The sequence below is a fragment of the Drosophila gunungcola genome (assembly GCF_025200985.1).
Source record: "Drosophila gunungcola strain Sukarami chromosome 3L unlocalized genomic scaffold, Dgunungcola_SK_2 000014F, whole genome shotgun sequence".
Taxonomy (NCBI): domain Eukaryota; kingdom Metazoa; phylum Arthropoda; class Insecta; order Diptera; family Drosophilidae; genus Drosophila; species Drosophila gunungcola.
In genome coordinates, this window is record NW_026453182.1 from 1,218,102 (window position 1) to 1,238,907 (window position 20,806).

At 38.1% G+C, this 20,806-nt stretch overlaps 1 protein-coding gene and 1 long non-coding RNA gene across 3 annotated transcripts; both read left to right on the forward strand.

Moving 5' to 3' along the window:
- The first annotated feature begins 1,903 nt into the window (after window positions 1-1,903).
- LOC128259965 (uncharacterized) lies at window positions 1,904-8,775 on the forward strand. Its single transcript, XM_052992618.1, has 5 exons — window positions 1,904-3,366; window positions 4,520-4,952; window positions 5,293-5,739; window positions 7,348-7,525; window positions 7,594-8,775. The coding sequence occupies exons 1-5, from the start codon at window positions 2,406-2,408 to the stop codon at window positions 7,747-7,749; spliced, it is 2,175 nt and encodes a 724-aa protein (XP_052848578.1). The 5' UTR covers window positions 1,904-2,405; the 3' UTR covers window positions 7,750-8,775.
- A 194-nt stretch (window positions 8,776-8,969) lies between these two features.
- On the forward strand, window positions 8,970-10,970 carry LOC128259968 (uncharacterized). 2 transcript variants are annotated; one of them, XR_008268099.1, is made up of 4 exons: window positions 8,970-9,172; window positions 9,245-9,352; window positions 9,419-10,567; window positions 10,625-10,970. It is a non-coding gene; the product is annotated as an uncharacterized LOC128259968 (long non-coding RNA). The 2 variants fall into 2 exon arrangements; XR_008268098.1 differs by having other exon boundaries at window positions 8,971-9,172; window positions 9,237-9,352.
- Window positions 10,971-20,806: the final 9,836 nt, after the last annotated feature.

Genomic DNA, 20,806 nt, shown 5'->3' on the forward strand with positions numbered 1-20,806 from the left:
GATTGCTTTTACAACTGTTAAAGAAGTGCAACACAAAAGTTAATGTAACTAAGTATAATTTTTTTATTTCCTGGTTGCCTCATAAATTAGTAACACTAGTTACAAAAATGGACTTCAAGACAAATATCTATTGAGTCGAATATTTTTTAAAGCGATTTTTCTAAACTGTACCTTACTTATACCCCCAGTGATATTTGCAGGAACCGCCCCATCAAAGACTCTGCCATTTCAAGGGCCATTAGCTAACAGCAACGCCAGAAGGATGCTCCGTCTGTCTCCTTCTGTCTGTTCTACCCCTCTCTCTTTGGCTTTACGATAATCAAATTTTTCTGACGCCTGCTGTCAAGCTTTTGCCGGCTTTTGTGAATTTTCCGGGGGTTAAGGGGTGGCTCCTAGGGAAGGCACTGTTGTTGTTTTGGTTTTTGGGTGAAGCTTTTTCCATTGACGTCATCAGAGGCGAAAGCTGCGCAGTGAGCTGACATCCTACCACGCATTTATCGATTACACAGACGAAAGAGAGTGGGAGAAAGTAGGAGAGAGCGGGGGAGTCAGGACGTACGTGTGGGCGAATTCAGTTTTCGCAAAACATGACACTACAGTGGTGGAGAAATGGAGGCAAAAAACTCATTTGAATGCCACACCAAAATGTCAAAAATACAAATTTTTAAATCAAAAATCGAGTAACAATTTTTAAAGCCTAAACAGCTTAAAATATTTAACAAAATTAAATCAAAAGTCAAACGACTTTTTCTCTCAGTGTAAAACAGCTGGTTTTTAAGTGTGGGTTCAGGTGTTGCAAATAAAATCCCATATTCAGCTCGAACATTTTTATAGATGCCTAAAAATAGAATTTGTCAATAATACCAACAAACACCAGCCCAAACACACTCACACGAACAAACACTCTCGTAATGTGTGGGTGCACGAACACGCACTGTTGACGTCATTGTCCCTAAAGCTCTCGCGCTCTCCTTTTGTCCTGTTACTACGTTACGAAAACTCCCTCCCAATCTCTCCTTAAAAATACCGTTCGTCTCTTGAACTCTATCTTTGACTTCGCCGTCGGCGAACGCGTCGCTGTCGCAGTTAACAGTGCAACATTCTTAACAGTGGCTTATATCTTAGTTGAATACATTTGACAGTTCTCTACGTGCGATTGTCAATCGCTCAAACTCAATACCAGGTTTTTAAATAACGTTAAATTATAGAGGCAAACATGCAATAAAAAAAAATGAATATGAAGACCGATTTCTAATACTATGTAAGAAATTGGAAACAACCTTTTTGAAATGTTGCCAAACAAGGGTTTCTTTTGCGTAAAGTCTAGCAATCTAAATTAACGTAGATTTTGTAATCAACGAATTGGCGAAGCTAAAAGATGTATGAAATATTCAGCACTTTTAATCAAAATTTAAAAACATACATGTATTGTAGCTGGAAAAATCATTTCATTTACTCTAATACTTCTTGTCATAACTCTAAATTCTATTGTAAATCAGAATGACAGTTTAGGGTTCCGTTCTGACTAATTTAGGTCCTTCAGTGGTTTTGACAATTAAGTAATGAGTTGTAGTCTTCAAAGGTGGACAAAAAAAAAGAGAATATTGTCATTTTATATTTATTTACCTCCCATCTTTTAAAGAGTTCCTTGACAAAACGACCCTCAGTGTGGCTTACATCTCTGCCACGTCGTTATGTTTACCGCGTACACAAACCTATGTAGAGAGTATATACTTAATATTAACATTTTCCCGACTTAAGCCGAACAATTTCTGCAGTTTTCCCCACTGTTGAAAGCGGCAGCGCTGTCGACGCCAAAGAGAAACCGAAGCTCCAGGATGGCGAGAGCCAAGTCTATTTAAGGCCCTCGCAAAGCCCCAATCGTTGTTATTGCAGAAGCAGTCTTTCGAACGCGTTGCATCGGTTTCGGCTCCGTTTGCCCCGAGAAATATCAAAGAATATCAGAGAAAAGCCATGGATAACGCCGAGTGAAGGAATCAAGCGATATCGTAACGAAAAGATTGATATTCGGAAATGTTTTTTGGGCACTGGTGATACACTCAGTACAGTAGGTCCTTGACGACATGCCACCCGCTCGCAGCTGAGCTGCATTCCGTCGAGCCGTTGACGTTGTCGTTGTCGTTGTCGCAGTGGTAGTGGTAGTGGTCGTGTGCTCCGTCGCGGGTGTGTGGGTGCAGTGCAGTGCAGTGCTATTTGGGTCAAAAGCTGCAGCAGCACAAAGTTCCCAGGGGGTGTTGTCGTCGTCGTCCACCTGTTATGCAGCTGGCCTAGGATCGCATCGGATTGGATCGGATTGGTTTGGATTGGATTGGAACGGAGTTGGAGTCGGATTCGGATTCGGATTCGGATTCGGATAGTCGGTAGTCCAGATAGTCCATTTAGCCATGGAGGCGAAGGTGCACCGCCAGCACCAGCGACATCGTCGCACGGAGGCACGCCAGCGGCGTCTGGAGCGCGAGGCGGCCGCCACGGGGCCACCACCGCCAACCACGCCCGAGCGGGCGGAGGCCTTGGACTGTGCCACCGCCCTCAACGAGGGCGTGGCTGCGGAACCGGGCGGCAGCGGCGGCACGCCCAGCAGTGCGGGTCGCATCAGTGCCCAGAGCTCGGCGGACAGTATCGAGCTGGTGGGCTCGCCCAGCCAGACGTCCCAGCAGACGGTGGTCCTGGTCAACGGCCATGCTCCTCCTGGCCAGGGGGAGGGGGAGGGGGAGGAGGAGTCGCCACTGGGCGCTGGCAATGCCCGGGAATCGCCGCCGCCGCCCAAGCAGAGCGACGGCAGCCGCAACTCGTCCGGCGATGCGATGAGCCTGCGGGAGACCCTACAGCAACTACCGGCCACGCACCACCATCGCTCCAGACGCACCCATTCGCCGGCGGATCCGGACGCCTCCTTTCATCGCGGCATACTCGGCTACATGGACCGTGAGCTCAAACAGAGCTCGCCCACGCCCTCCGCCCCCGCCGGAATCGGAACCGGGACAGGAAACGGAATAGGAAATGGCAATGGCAATGGCACGGGCGCCTCCCGCAAACAGCAATCGCTGTCCGACCCGCAGGCCAGTCCCGCCCAGCGATCCCTGCGGTCGAGGAGCAGCTTCGACAAGAGTCCGCGGCGCAAGCGGAGCAAGTCGGAGTCCCGCCGGAGACGCGAGCGGAAGCTGATCGCCGCCGGGGAGATGGAGGTGCGCCAGGCCAACGAGACCCTGATGCGGTACCTCAAACAGTGCTCCGACATGCACGACGCCTCGCTCTCCGGCGAACTGGAGATCGACCAGAGCCTCGAGGAGCGGCGCGTCCACCGGAAGACCAAGTCGCAGAGGGACAAGCGGGGCCAGCTAATCAGTGAGTAGTCTCGTCACCATCGGTTTCGAAAACTCTTAAGTTTAAATTAGATAACTACATCCTAAGTTTAATGTCTAGTTTAGTTTAATACAATCCATTTACGGTCAGTGTTTCTGCGTTTAAGTTTGCCTCTCCTTCTTGTAGTATTCGTAAAAACATATATTCATAATAAACTATTTTATAAAGATTATTATTATTTTTTAAATATTTAAACTAAATGGCCAATGAGATGTAAAATCCACATACAAATTACTTCGAGGCAAATTTTGTACGGGTTTTTGCTTTCTTTAGATGAGTAAACACATATTTATTTCATTTCAAATATTGATTCATATTTCCTAGCAGCTTTTCTCCATAAAGGTCAGAGTATCATTACTTAAATATTTAATTTAGATATTTAAAATAGAACAAATAGCCTCATCAATATGAAAAGGTAGCTAATTGAAGCCCAAGTTCGGTTTTATTTTTCTGTGTAGCCCCCGTGTTGTCCACTTCCATGTCACAGTTGCCATTGAGTAAAACCAGCTGGGGCAAAAGCTCCACCCTTCCACTTGGTCGCCCACTGACTTTACTCTCGATTCTGCGCACTGAAGATTTTGTAGCGCTCGAAGAAAGCCGTGGGATGTTGGCTAAGCTTGTGGGTGTTTGGTTTACTCAATTCAGTACCGCATGCTGATTATGCTATGTCATTCATTAATGCTAAGGACCTGTTTTTCTTGACTCCAATTGAACATATTTAGAATATAAAATTAACAATAAAATGTTGTTCAGAAAAAATACATTTATACATACTATAAGTCGATGTAAGGATTTTTCATACTTCTATCTCATTCCAAGTTAAGCCATACTTTAAATCAAATTTTCCATTATTTATTTCTTTCCATTTAAATTTCCCTTTAATTTTTTTTTAGAGCTGGGTCTGGAAAAATGTGTTTAGAAATTAGTAGCTTCTTAAAAGGATTTAAGTTTGAAATAAAATAAATATAGTTAATTGTGCAAAAGGTATAAAACGATAAGGGAAAGATAATAACTACCCATCTATTACCAAATATCGCCTTAGAACTATTTTAAACTTTTACCATCATAGTACTCATTTTTTTCCAGTGCAGCCACATATCCATAATCCCATTTGTATCGCTCTTCCCTCCCTCAGGCAAACTGTACTCGACTGGCGGGATATCCTCGATTCTAAAGGAGCTGGCCGACGACATCGCTCCGGCCGACGGCGAGGAAATCTACAACCCATTCACGCCGGTCGTCTCGCCCACGGACGATGCGCCCGCGCACATCGACAAGATGTTCCTGCAGACGTCATCCGGATATCGACCCGTGGAGCACAGCTACTACAAGCGCTCCTTCCTGGGGGCCGCAGTCCGCGGGTCCGGCGGACTTTCGGCGTCCGGCGGAGGAGGTGGTCGCCTCGACGGCATCTCTGCCGCGGAGCTGGGGGGCGCCGGTCGCCTCTTTCGCTCCGGCGGCAGCCACGCCCACGGCGGTGCCGGAATGGGCGGAACTGCCGGTGGCTCGGGGAGTGGGCGTGGCAGTTACGGTGATACCCGCTGCCTGCTCGATGCCGACTTCAATCGGTGAGATTTCAACCATTATCGAAGCACTATATTTAAATTTCAATCGAATCTTGCCCTTAGTTGCCCTTAGTTCATTTCTTACGATAATATTTTGAATATAATTAAAACGTATAATTAATAACGTAATTAAGTAAAAAGAGATTTTAATATTAAACACCATTTTAACACCACTTTGGTGCTTAACAAACTAGGCATTAGTTGGAGGCAATTTTTAATCTAGAAACTACTTAAATGTTATATTTACATAGTGAAAAAAAAAAATGAGCGAAGGACCAAAATTATCCCTAGACTCCCTGAATTTGTGATCCATGTTCTAATCCGAAATTACTTTCCCTTGCAGCAATGGCATCACCAGCAACATACAACTAGCCTGTGTAGTTCAACGAATCTGGCTGCTCATCTCGAACATTTGCCACGGCCTGCTAGCCGGTCTAGCCCTGGCCCACCTTCTCTTCGTGCTGAGCAGCCACCCCATGGACTGGGCCAAGGTCATCAATGGCATGAGTCTCGCGGGCGAGACGATGTCCTCGACAGCACCAACCCCATCCGCATCGACGCCGTCGGCAATGGACCTCAACCTCGATCCTGGCGATCGAGGAGCGGAGTCGGAGTCGGGTGGATCCCCATCCCCATCCCCATCCCCATCCTCATCCTCAGCCTCATCAGCATCCGGCGCAGGAGGCAGCGACGCCTTGGCCCTGATAACCGATTATGCGGGCTTCGCGGAGATCTACTTGAATACCTTCTACTGCTTGGCCATAATCTGTCTGGTTTCTGTATTCGATCGGTGAGTAAAAGAAGGCCTTAAAACAATTAAGATTAAATTAGATTGGGGCTTAAGTGTTAAATCAGGGAACACGTTGCAACTTAAAGTAGTGAAATTTCAAATTAAGCAAATGGTTTGTAGGGTTTAGTATCTTATCATAATTTGCGGCACTAGTTTTTCTAAGGATATAGTCATGTAAGAGTTCTAACTTAATAGAATTTTTGTGCACAAATACCTGCCCCCCAATTGAGCTGCTTTGCCGTTTCTCATTGTGTCCTTAGAGTCTTTCGATGTCCTTTGGCTTGATTAAAAGTCGATTTGGCCTACGCGCAACCTTCGTCAGCACTCGGCTTAAAATAGAAAGCCTTTCCCCGTCCAAGGAGTTCGGCTCAAGAACTCATTGACCTCAGGTGCGAGTTTCATTGAGCCATAAGCCAGCCGGATGTGGGTAAACCTCCCGATTTCTGGCCGTTTTTTTTATTTTCGGCCTAGAGTCTAGACTCTGGAAGTGTGCGCGTTTCTTGGTCTTAATTAGAATGCGACCTCAATTCGGGAATTGGGAACTTGTTCGGCTTCGCGGTCGCATAGTAATAATTTGTGTGGCTCGCATTGCGTGGTCGCTTTCATCAGCCACAGAATATTTTAATGCCCTTAAACTTTGCTCTTTTTGCATGCCAAAGTCGCTGCCCACACACAAGCAAGCCACTCTGGCTGCACTCTTGACCTTTAAAGGCTGCGCCAGTCGATGGTACAAGTGTGTGGGTGGTTTTGGTTGGTCGGGTGGTTGGTTGGTTGGATGGGTGGATGGGTGGATGGGTGGTCGATTGGGTGGGTGAAGCGGTCGGAACGGTCGGAACGGTCCGGAACTGTCTGCCATTCGAATTGTGCCGTTTTCGTCTGGCAAAAGTGTGAAACTGTGTATGACATTTCGCTTCGTTATCCCAGCGCCAGTTGATTTATGTGCGGCTGTCGCTGTGCTAAATGTTAAGTATCTCCCGGCAGCGGAGTCTGTGTCCTGACCTTTGATCCTTGCCAAACACAGTGCTGGCCGAGGATTTGCTTTCAATTAATATGCATGCGAATAAATGTCAGGACATTTAGGAACTTGCAGGCAAGAAGGTTACTCAAACTCCCTGGAGCTAATAAACTTTAAAAAGTCTGCTTGCCACTGCTTAAAAGGCATTTGGCCATTATTTCAACTCAATACTTTACAATTTAATTTCTATTTATTTTAAAACCTATTTCAAATAATACTATTCCGTGGGTAATCCAATGATCGGTATTGTCCATTTGAGACATTAACTTGCTTCTTAAAAACAGCTGAGAGAAAATGTTTGCATGGCAACCAAACGTGTTTCCATTTTGCGACTTTTGGCTTCTGACGTCACACTTTCTTTTTCCCCTCCCATCACCTCACTTGCACTTTCTTATCAGTAATATGGTAATGCTACCGACGATTAGCTCTAAGGTCAGCCCAAATTCATTTAATGTTGTACTGTATGAAGAGGTGGTTATTTTTCAAACTAACCGAAAGATAATATGCCAAAATGAATCAATACAATTAAGCAACTAATTAATTAAGAGATAACACTTACCGAGATTGAAAGATATTCTTCTCATTTTCAATAGCATGGACATTTGTCGCTGGAGCTTCTCGAATGCCAGCGAACTGATCTCTTTTCGCTGGCTGATCATCACCATGATATATGTGGCGACAATAATCCTTACAATTTGCTCCGATTCCATAGACGAGAAGCTGTACCTGTTCAACAACAATGCCAACATTACGCTGACCCAGCAGGAGATGGTAAGATCTAATCTGTTCGACCAAAAGTAGGATTACTTTACCCACACATCCCATCCCATTTCGAGTAGCTGAGCAACAGTGTGCAGAGCGTTTGGAGCAGTCTGTCGGTGACGAGGAGCATTGCCGCCATATCGGGATGGATCATGATCGGACTGACGCCGCAGGAGGACATGCTGTATGAGCACCTGGTGGACCTCACCAAATATCAGTTGACAAATAATTGAATTTAAGGCGATCGCGACATTTCGACACGTGTAAATAGTTTTGTAGTTGAACTCGTAGCAGCTGTTGTTCGGTTATTGGCTTTTTATATGTACGACATAATCGAAACGCAATAGGACTCTTATGTATACCCAATCTTAAGCTTTAATGTCGTCTCTTAAGGATTCTCTTAAGGATTCACGTTGATGCCCTTCACAGGCCGCTAGGACAAACCAAACCCAAGGGGAAAACCAATTAAATGACAACCAAAGAACCTAATGGTTAACCTTCGAGTTAGTTAACTAAGCAAATATAGTAAACGCTGGATGTAGATGCAATATAAAGAAGGAAAAATATGAAATACCTATATTTACCAGATCGATGTATCCGTGTACTTATGCATATATATACAATATGTTACCTATATAGATATACACATGCTGATATACATTATATATGCGAATATAGAAATATTTACAATACTTGAATAATTTTCCTTACACATATCGTCTAAAGAAACCGAATCCTTTGTTTATTGAGCGTTGCGGCAGTTTTACAACCAGGGGCTTCCCCAAATTAGATCCACAGTCAATAAAAGTTGAGGACCGACTATATTAATAATAATTTAGGCGGATGTCATTTGTAAAAAGTTTAGCTATGCAGCGAAAATATGATTGTAAATAGAAATTATTTACACAATTATATACATACCTTAATATAAATTCAGGCTTTAGAGACTTTATTTTTCTTTAAACATTTCTATTTTGCTTTTTTTGATTAATATGAAATTGTTTCAGGTTACTTGATTCTTTACTGCATTAGAAAGACAATTTGAAATTTTACCTGAGCTGTATATAAACCGAGTGCAATAAATTAACGAATATTAAAGTTTTATTATACACTAACCAATATACAGAGGCAAATGTAATAAGTATATGGAAAAATGAGCTAACGAATCGATCAAAGGAAATGGAAAAGCAAATCTCATTGTAAACTTGTATATAATAAATATAAACGCAAATAAACAAAAATATTGTATAAAGGCAAGAAAATAACAACCTTTTCTTATTAACAGATTGGGATAATATCTGTCTTAAATATTTATTTATTTCTTACAGGTTGAAAATAATTTACTTTTCATTTTTTTTCTAAATCTCTAATAAATGTATCGTGTTAACATTTTTTAAACCATCAAATATTTATTTTATTTTACATATTTGAACTTAACGGTTTTCTTGTATGGTAGCACTATTATATTGTTTTTTTTTTTCGTATTTCGTGGCTGTTTAGTACTTTACTTAAAATTAATGTTTAAATTAGGCACTTTTAGCTCGGAGATTTTGCAACACTAGATTTATCCCACGCTTGGCGTCATTTTTAATTTGTTCCAGATCTTACTTTAGCTTTTCGGATAAATTACGCAGTTTCTCTTAATAAACAGGAAAGGTACTTAAGGCTGTGTTAAATACAATACATTATACATATATATGTTATGTTTAATACAATTAAGAACTGCAGGCAATTAACTGTGGAATATAAGCGACAGTCATGAAGACGCCAACGCTGAACGATCTAACGGAGGATTTCCGCGAGTCTTCGCTGGAATCATCTGATGACAATAACTCTGTGAGCCAAAAGAACACACGTTCAATTACATCTCCTTATAATGAATATTATTTCAACGCATTGCAGTTTAACGGCGACTTGGACTCGGGAGAAGTGTGTGCAGCCAGCGATCAAAATAAAAGGGTGCAAATGTATGAGCAGAGAAAGATCTCAGATTTAGAGGAAAGGCTAACAAATTCTGAGAAAGACAAGATCAGTCTTCATGAAGCTCTAATAAGGGAGAAGGACGATGTTATAAAATCACTTCGATTCTCAATTGACTTGATCACTGAAACAAAGGAATTCAGCATTAAGCAAATGAAAAGTCAAATTTATGATTTGCAGAATGCAATTGACTTTAAAAACTCATTAAATTTAAACAATGCTCAAGGAGTAACTACATGTTTTGGCCCAAAAGATGAGGGCAATAATTTTATTAATCCAAAATCCAATCATAATGAACTGCAAGCGTTGCAAAATAAAATGGAATCACTCGAGATAACTAATAGAAAAGATAAGGAACTTATTGCCGAGTTGGAATCAAAAATTAAAGTCGAAAACGCCGAAATTGAATTGAAAATAAAGGAAAAGGATTCTAAAATGGAGGATTTAAAAAAAAATGACGATTGTTTGAGAGCTCGAATAGCTGAGCTAGAAAATAAGGTTAGCATTATCTCTGCTGAGCTAAAAGAAAAAGAAAATCAACTGTCTCAGTACACTTTAAGTGACAGAATCTGCCGAAAAAAAACAACAAATTTTGCCGCTTAACTATACAAAAAACCGCAAAATAAAGGTGGTTGAAAGAATTGGATTTGAACCCTATATGGCACTATTCGAAGATATTCCATCTGCTGGTTCGGATTGGCTTGTGATTCAGCGCCGCATCGATGGAAAGCTGAAATTTAATCAAGCTAATGGGAAATCGGCATTTGAAAATGGCTTTGGTGACCTAAACAAAGAGTTCTGGCTTGGTTTTGAATTACTACATCAAATTACAAAAATACAAAGGCATGAGCTATATATAGAACTAGTAGACTTTGATGATGTAACCGCATATGCCAGATATGATCACTTTGTAGTCGGAAGCAAAGTTGAGGAGTACATGTTAAAATCTCTTGGATCCTATTCGGGAAACGCTGGCGATGCTATGCGCAGTCTTGAGAAAAAAAAAATCGTCGAATGGACGTATGTCGACAAATCAACCTATTTTTGGTGGTATACATTGAAATTGCAATGGTAAGTAAAGTCATAGTTTTTTTATTTTATTCAACAACTTTCTATATTTTCGTTTAGCAACCTGAATGGCTCCTATTATTCCAATTTAACAAAGTTGAATTCGAACTTCGGCATTTGGTGGGGAAGTTGGAATTTAGGAAAATCACGACATTCCCTAAAGTCATGCAAAATGTTGATAAGGCCGAAGGCAGCAGTAAAAAATAGTTAAAAGACTTAATTTGTCTTTATCTAAACTATCTTTCCTAATAGCCTGAACAATGCGAACACTTGTTTATTTTTTCTTTTTGTGTTAAAAATTAATTTTATTGTGAAACTGCATAAAAAACAAGGCTGCAAAAAGTTAATGTAGAAAATAATGTACAAGTTTTGTGTTTTTTATGTATGACCATTTAAATGTGTTCAAATAACCATATTTGTTTCCGAACTGTATCGGATCAGAAAAAATGTCATATAATAAACGAAATCCAATTTTCTCCGAAAAAAAAGATCAACGTATTTTTTTAATATTTTGCGAGGTGACTTTATGTATATAAAAAATGACTAGGACAGTAAGTGGTATTACTCTAACCAATTTTATAATATCATCTGCAAGGGTATAAAAATGTGACTTTTATATAATGTTTCCATAGAAGCGGATATATTATCATAAGATCAAAATTTTTAGGTGCTTATATTGCTTAATTTTTTGCTGGATGACTAAATATCGGATCCGATACGTTTAAATACATTATAGGTACATTAAAACTATTCGTTTTGACTATTATTAGGAATTATAATTACCATTATAATTTATGACCAAAATGTTAAAAAAAAACCATATTCTAGTTTTAAATAAGACGAGTAGTTTATAAAACAAGAAAATTTTATTTTCACTCATTTTTATACCCTTGCAGAGGGTATTATAATTTCAGTCAGAAGTTTGCAACGCAGTGAAGAGACATCTCCGACCCTATAAAGTATATATTCTTGATCAGCATCACTAGGCGAGTCGATCTAGCCATTTCCGTCTGTCCGTCCGTCTGTCCGTATGTCCGTCTGTCCGTCCGTTTCTACGCAAACTAGTCTCTCAGTTTTAAAGCTATCTGCATGAAACTTTCCCAAAAGTTGTCTTTCTATTGCAGGTGGTATTTAAGTCTGAACGAGCCGGATCGGACGACTATAGCATATAGCTCCCATAGGAACAATCAAAAAAATAAATTTAAAAAAATTTTAACTTTGCTGTTTTTCATTTTTTTTTTTAGTTCTTCGACATATAATAATGGTTAATTATTTCAGAATTACGGTTTAAATTTCATCAAAATCGGACGACTATATTATGTAGCTCCCATAGGAACAATCGGAAAAAAATTAACAAAAATTATAACAGCTGTTTTTTAATTTTTTTCTTAGTTCTTCGACATATAGAATTGGTTAATTATTTCAGAATTACGGTTTTAATTTCATCAAAATCGGACGACTATATCATGTAGCTCCAATAGGAACAATCGGAAAAAAATGAACAAAAATTATAACATAGCTGTTTTTAAATTTTTTTCTTAGTTCTTCGACTTATAGTATTGGGTAATTATTTCAGAATTACGGTTTAAATTTCATCAAAATCGGACGACTATATCATATAGCTCCCATAGAGATAATAAAATATATAAAATAACTATCTAATAATTGAACTGCAAATCATCATAGCTTCAATGTTTTTAAACATATACGCAAGTAAATCATAATTTCAATGTTTTCAAAAATATTTAATTCTTGCAATAGCTGCAAGGGTATATGAACTTCGGCTTGTTGAAGTTTGCTTCCTTTCTTGTTTTTATTATTATTAACGCTTAAGATTTCTTTACTTTGGTATATAACATTATTGTTTTCGAAAATTAAATAAATAAAACTGCAACTTTTTTCAGTTTAGAGCAGCTAAAGTTGCCCTGGCAAAAATTTCCTCCCAACAATATTCATCTATTTGGAGCTGAAAAAAATGGTTTCAGATTAAAGAAAGAAACATAAATATTTGTAAAATAAGAATTATTTTTAAAAACCTAAACTTAAAACTATTTTTTTTGTATGTTGAGAATGATTCAATTTTAACCTTAAGGTTAAAAGATCACAAGCTCTTTAGTAAACGTATGGTTCTTAATTAAAATAAATTTATTTAATCATTATTTCTTCTGTTTCACTTTTATTCAGAGCGCCATTGGTTGTAATTTGATTTATTTGTTATTGTCAGCTTGGTATGTTGATTTGACTTGACAAACAAAACCAGCAGAAAAGCTCAATAAAATCCAGAACTGAGCTTGAGTGCGTATTGGATCTGTATGCTCCTGTCGACAGCAACCCGGCAACCAATAAAACTTGTAATGGGTCGCTAAATGGCTTCAAAGCGAAAACAAAGCTATTAAAATGAGCACAACCCACCTCGTCCAATTTAAGCCGATTCACAGGAGGCGTCTGCAAACACATGCTACTCCAATTTAAATCTAAATGTTCCACTCCGTTAGCAATTAATTTTTCGTTGCTCTTTTGCATTCAAAAATGTTGCCGAACGATCTTTGTCATGTAAATTTATAATGTAAAATTCATAATTAACCAAGGCTGCTTACGAAATTTGATAGAAGTCTATTAAACGTTTTTCTGGGCCATGTCAGAATTTGCATAAATGATTTTTAAGCATTTTTTGTGTCCATGGTAAAGTTATGATGGGCGCAGACCAAAAAGTAATTTTTTTCTTGGCTAAGCGAGCGTATAATTTTACAAAATACAAACTATGTAAATCTCGAAAATGGGTCCAAACTTCGTATACATAACACTGATGTATTTGCAAGCTTGTTTAACCAATTTTAAATACAATTTTATAAAGCCCAGGGCCATGTTGGGTATTTAACATGTAAATCATGTTTTTCCCGAGGAAATTGTCTCTTAATTAGATGTTCTCGGGAGATAACACAAGTCACTGTCATCATTATCACAATCGCCAACGTTATCGGAGTAAACGCATTATCATCATTAAACACTTGCTGCAATTATGGAGCTAATTGAATTTCTAAATGAATATAATGACTCGACAGGAACAAAAACAAGCGCGAGCGCAGCACAATAGGCCAGAATATATGTACATACATGTACGTTGCTTTGTGGCCTAGCATCTCCTTTACGGGGCCGTGGAAATTATAAATGTAATTGTCATTAAGGAACGACTCTCGTATGCCCTTTAAAGGCATTAAATTATACTTATTTTTTCATATACGTCCTATGAATTTTTGAGGTAATTACTTCTTATTATTAAGGGCAAAATAAACATTAGCATAAACTATAATCTCGACGACGACAACTTTATAACTTTATTTCACTTCGTTCCATAGAATCTAAAAATTAATATGGCGTTTTAATATGTTGTTACGATACAGGTCTTTTGTTTTTAAATTATTTATAAGTGTCAATTCCCAATACTAAAGCATTTAAAAATTACAATATTATCAGAAAATTATCATAATAATTTGGTAAATGAATTTTATTAAAATATTATAATTTTTTAATACTTTAGTATCGGGAATTCATATTTTTAACAAAGCGATTATTTTTAATCAACATTTAATATTACGCATGGTTCATCCCACAATTTTCCACTTTCCATTTCTATATTGAAAGTCTAACCAAAAATATGAGTTAGATTTTCAACATCCTTTACCTTGATGTGAGTTCCAAACCCAGCCGGAAACCCAATAAGGCCCAAGCCCAAGAATCCTGGTCCTAGTCAGCTCTGAGTGAAAAGGACGAGTCTCCTGTAATTAGGTTAAACACACACGTGGCTCCAAGTGCCTTTCTGCGTGTGTGCGAGTGTGTGGCCACGATGGAGATAAAACCCTGCAAAAATGAGGTGAGAAAATGAAATAAAACAACCAACGGCTGGCACAACGAATAAAAATGGCGCGTAATTTGCACGTTTAACCGCATGACAGCGAAAAAATTACGCAACCCATGCACAATAGACAAAGTCACAAACACGTATACATCCTAGCAGTGGCGTTTTAAAGGAAACTAACACCCAAAACGAACCTTTTCTTGAATATTTTCTTTCGTATAGAATAAACAAACAATAATTGGAGGGAACTATATTTAAGCTTTATAAAATTAAATTATTTGAAATATAACGAGTTAATATCCGTTTAATTCTTTTTTAAAAGTCAAATATTATTAAACAAATTTTATGGTTATTTGATTTTTATTTATATTGGCGCGCTCGAAAGAAAAACAAACATTTGAATTGCGTTATAAATATCACATAGTCAGTTTTATTAGAATTAAGATTTTCTTTATTTTTTGTATAATACATATAGAGGTCTCTTGTATTTGAATTTAATTATTAGTTGTATAAAAGTTGGTGATGTTATATATTTCGGAATTTGAAAACCTGTTTGTGCCCTAAGAAAATATATTTGAAGCGATCCAAAACCTGTAAGTATTCTCTACTGATATTTAAATATTTAAAAATGTGTCCTAAGTTCATTTTTGCATGACTAGTAAAGTGAATGCGAAACCCCCCCCTGATAGTAGCCTGCCTACGGCACTGTTAACTCGTTTGAGCTTGTGGTGTCTAAATTACAATTACATCGCAGCAAAAGCCAAAGCACTCAAGTCGCCCAACTGGCCTTGGGTGGGCTGCTCCTGCTCCTGCTCCTTTGGCTCCTGTTGCTGCGGCTCCTGGGCTGGACATTCGAGCATATGGTCGAGTAATTATCCTGTTGCTCTCGCCAACATCTCGGCTTAGCCATCCGCCACCGCAGTGCCCTACTTGAGCGTCGCTGCTTATCGAAATGCCCATCGAGCTGGCTGTTCCGAGATGAGTTGATTAATTGAAATGTAGTACTCCGAGCCATCGAATGCGGAGGGAAAACTCAGTAAACGGATAGCTCATTGGGAGCATATGTTGGCCCGTCACCGGGGTATTCAATATAGATAATATCATTGCTAGTATCATAGTGCATTATGAGCAGGAAAGTGTTTTCCACCAATCACCAATCTACCAGCAGATGTAGCTAGTGCTTATTTTGTTGGCTAACTAAAATAATTACTATTGGCTAAACATCTACAGATAAAAATCTATTTAATTTAAAATTTAATTTATTTTGAACAAATTACTAAAATGTTCAATATTTTTTTAGCTCTGCCTTTGCAATACACATTTTTAAAAAATGTTTTCATGCTATGAAAAAACCTAAAATCAAGAATCAAACATATATGTTCTTATCAATTTGCTTCAACATTTCTTAGCCTAAGATTATTATTTCGATTTAATATTAATTTAATGTTTTTGGAGTTCATATGCTTCTTAAATGAAAACGAAAATTAATTTTTTGGCAATGCTGTAGAGTAATATAGAGATAGATATTTAAAACTGACCAAGAAGGGTATTATCGTGTCGCTGGGACTTCCTTGAGGCTGGACAAAAACTTGTTGCCTTAACTTTTAATTAAGCCAAGAGTTTGTGTAATGTATCTGGCCGTGCGTCCTACACTGCTTCTAGAGAGTGTGTGCGAAATTAACAAATAAGCGTATAAATTATGCCACAACACGCTGACAGCGCACACACACACACGCACCAACTGGGATGTCCTTTGGCCAGGATCAGGGAAATATGAGCACCAACTGTGGACGGGCGACATCTGCAGCTTTCCTGCCATTTGGCGTCATTGTCATCGATGTTGCCGCTCCTCTGGCGAAAAGATGGGTTTGCCAGTTGCCAGTAGACCACATTCCAGCCAGCATCGAATTACATTGGCTTTAAAGCGCAATGCGTCCGCATGTGTGTGCAGGTCCTTGTTCTTCTTGCTGATGGTCAAACATGACACTTGCCAAGACCCAGAAGCTCTTCGGACTCAAGGCAGCGAACACGAGATGACCTTTAAAGTACAGTAATTAGACTGACATCTTATATACAATAGTTAAATCGAAAAATGATCGAACAAAAGCTGTGGAACAGTATTTAAAAATTGTATACTTTACTTTATATATTGTATTGTTTACTTTTCTAACAGAAATATATTTTAAGCTTCATAAAATTGGTTTTGTTGCAATATAAAGAAGTTTGATATCATTCAACAAATCATGTGGTTTATACCATTTTATATTTATATTACTTAGCGCTCTTAAGAAATATATACATTCATTTTAATTATATTAAAAGTTAAAAATTTGTAAATTGAATTTAGGAGTCTATTATTTATTTATAATATTACAAAAAGAACTGGTACATATAAGTGATTTCATGTCAATATTAATAAGCTTATTAGAAGAAAAATTATTCCGTCGCTATGAAATAACTATTTTAGTACTCGGAACATTTATGGATCTTAGACTGGTAGTCTTGTGTTGTATTACAAAAATGTAAATAAAAAGAAGCTAAGTCAATACATTACCTTTCACCAAGCAGGTTATTCCTTTCAGAATGTAGACCATATTTTCAGAGGGTATCCTGGCGCCAACATCAGTGTCGCACCATGCGTATGCGTGATGTTGGCAACGAACATCAGAAACGCACCGAAAAAATCAGGCAACCACAAATCCTCGTATACCTGATGGTCCAAGTCCATGTGACAGATACCCAGCTCCCAAATCGTTAGCAGTAACGTCTATTTTGACCAAACATTATGCCGCGGAACTGGCTATTATCAGTTGGTGCGTAACAATTTTACGATCTCGGCTTAAAATTATTGAGGCATGTCCTAAATAAAAATTCTTTAACCGAACTTTTTACTGCTCACTTCCCTTTCAGCAGCACTTTTCCCGCCCATTCCATTTTAGTCGTAAAATAAAGAAAGAAAATTGCAATAAACTGACCTAAAGGGCAGAAATTATTTTGCCAACAGAGAACAAGCCTTTTGAGAGGGACTTCCGAGCTAATGAAAATCACTTGGTTGTCTTCAAATCGCCATTCAGGCATTCAGGCAATGTATGATATATTATGAGCTGTTATCTTTGATGCTGGAATTTACAAATCGTTTTAATTAAAATTTAAGTCAAAATATTATATATATCTAAAAGCAAAAATGTACAGACGCTTTAATATTTTACGAACTTGATGCAATTCCTATCAAGTTTAAGGTTAAATACATAGTAGTGCCAATAAGATATTAGATTTTGTAAGTTCAATTTAGCAGTTTTCATTTGCATAAACGTAATTTATACCCCATTTTAATGAAGTATAGTTGTCAGTGGCTTTAAAATAAGGATTCACAAATGTCAAACAGTCGAAACCTTTCAACTGGTTTACTACATGCCAATTATTCTCGATTCTCTACCTCGACGTGGGTTCACCAGCATTGACTTTGATGCCTCAACGTGTTTCTCTTTCATAATTTACGAGCCGAAATGTTTCATTTCATGTTTTATGGGAAATAAATTATGACCCCCTACCAGAGTTTCCCATTGACAACTTCAACGAAGGGCGGCCAGCTAAGTCGGCGATAAGAACTTTTGGCCCACAAAAAAAGAAAACGCAGACACGAAAGATGCCAAAATAATGGAAGAAGAACTGCAAACGGATAGAGGGAAATTTATGTGCGTTTATTGATTGCCGAACGGGAGAAAAACAGCAAAGGATGAAAACTTGTCCAGAAACCGAGGCGAATTTATGTAAATTTCACATTGGTCCACAAAGCGACTTTTATGAAGACAGAATGCAGCTGGGTCTGGCCAAAAAGTATAAGAATGAGAAAGCCCATAAAGCGAAGGGATTCAAATCTGGTGTCTTTCGGTCTCCTCGCAATGCACACTGCACGAAATTAATTTAAAATCAATCAAGCAACCTGTTTCTCCAAAATTAGACGCACTCGTTTTGTATTGGAATATTTACTTAAATTAATTTAAATTATATTCGTTTAAGCCTAAAAAAAGTACTAAAGAATTTGGACAGTATAAGAAGCTTTGAAAATGCATAAAATGTTAAAGGCTTCACTTTAAATGTGCTTAGATAAAAGTATATTGAAGGTTTTTTTATTTGAAAAAATATGCATTATAAAATGGGGTGTTGTTTCTTATGTTTTTTTTTTTTATTTATTTGTTGTTCGTCAACGGATACTTCGAAAAATCCTTATCTGGGTTTGATTTATATCCATAGCTTAATACATAAAAAATATGTTTTATCTCCCAGTGTCGAATGGTCGGCGTGCAGTCAATGAGCCCTGAAAAGAAAATTCGACGGGAGTGGCTTCTTAAAGTGACCGGACCACGAAGGACTCGTCCCGCTTGAAGGAGAATAGGCTTAGGCAGTAACTTTAACGCCGCATGTGGGCCAAGTAAAGAAGTATGTATGCATGTGGGTCATTTATATGCAAAGCATAACCATGGCTCCACAATATGTTGGCTCTAATAAGCCGGCGAGATGGGGACCCCGCAACGAGCACGTATCCGTGTCCCATTGCTTCCAGAATGCACAACTCAGGTAGTCTGGACTATAATTTGGTCTCGTATCGAACTCCTCCAGCAGCAGCTGCCACTATAAATATTATTTCAATAGAAAAAGTTGCCAATATAAGTGCCAAGTATTGGTCGTGCCGAGCGAAATCCTGTCGAGGGTCTTACAATTGTAGTGGTTTTTCCCCCTCCTATATTGTGGATGTCGAAATTTTGTGGCTTCTCAGTCCTTAATATTGTTATTAAAATGCTTTCTACTCCTTTAAATTATTTTTCTTAATATTAAAAGCTTACCCTTGTGCTTTGGTGCCATTTTCCTTGAACCTCGCATAGTTCACCCTTGTCATAAATGGAGTCCATCGAACCATGATAACTTGGCCATTATATTATATATGAATGAAAAGGCTCGTTTAAAAATTAAACATAAAAGTTTTTCATCTAATAAAATAAATCACAGCTAAAAACTTGCTTTTCATTTGAATTGACAAAAGTAAGTGTCGAAAAGAGTCATTAATCTTTTTGCCAAAGAAGTAAAAGCAAGAAATTTGTTGAACCAACATTTTTATTTGACTTGGATGGACAAACTAGAAAACATCTGCAGAATGCCTGATTGCAAATTGAGATGAGATATTTGTTCCGTTTTTTGCAATTCAAGTTAATTATCTTTAAACTTTTTAAACATTTATATGTGTAAGCTGAATTAATTAACTTTAATTAGACCCAATTTTCATTTGCCCCTTACATTACACAGGGTCTTCAATTTAACGTGCTTAAGTGAAGTAACGTTTGAGGCATACAAAAGATATTTCCCTTAACAAAATATGAGTTAAATTAACCCTCTGAGCACTACGAATAATTGAGCAAATACATATATATATATATATCTGCTGATTTCCAAGACATGTTATGTAATTTTTAAGTAATGCTCCCTTCTAGACTTTGAGGCATCAAAGACATTTTATGAAAAAATGGACCGAACTTTTAAATTAAATGCTAAAAATAAGTTCAACAGATGAGAAAATGATGTATATACATAAGAGCATATGTATATAAATATATTTATAAATATAGAATCACAGCAAAGGTCAGCGACAACTGAGCAGCTGAGAGAGAAAAACGGTAAGAATTTTAGGCAGATGGCAAAATAAAGCAAAATGGAATTTGCCATCTTGTTTGCTGTGACTATGAGCAACTTAGGGCTTACAAAGATTGATTTTTTATTAATAATATTTAATATTGTTACACCAACAATTTTCATTAGTGAACGTACACTTCTCCAATACAATTCGGTGTGCTGAATCTAAATCTCGCCACGTCAGTTTTTTTTTAAATGTATCTCAAAATGGTTGCATTGCATTTTTTTTTAATTTTAATTATATTTTAATTGAGTATTTTGCGGAGATCTTGGTCTTAAGAGTGAATAGCCTATAAAGCAGCACATACTCTTCCGAAATAAGGCTGTGATTCGTCAGGCGTAGTCATTTTTTCTTCAGAATGCCGCCTAGCATATGGGGCGTATGCGCAACACGGATTTACTTTACAATGTCACCGGAGCGTTTGCCTGCCCTGCTTATATGTACATGGTGTGCGTTTAGGTGAATATGCCTGCTAAGTAAATAAAAATTCATGAAAGCAACGCTTGAATATGTTACACAAATTTCCACTAAGAGGATGAGGCCCAGGCTGAAAATAAGGATGAGCCGTCTCAGGTATAAAGTTGCCATTGTTTATGGTAATCGGCTAAAGGGGCGAGAAAGTGGAGCGGAGAAAACAGGTAAGATTCTGCGAAGGCGGCCACTATTCACTTCACTTTTTTCCAGAGCATAAATGTGTCAG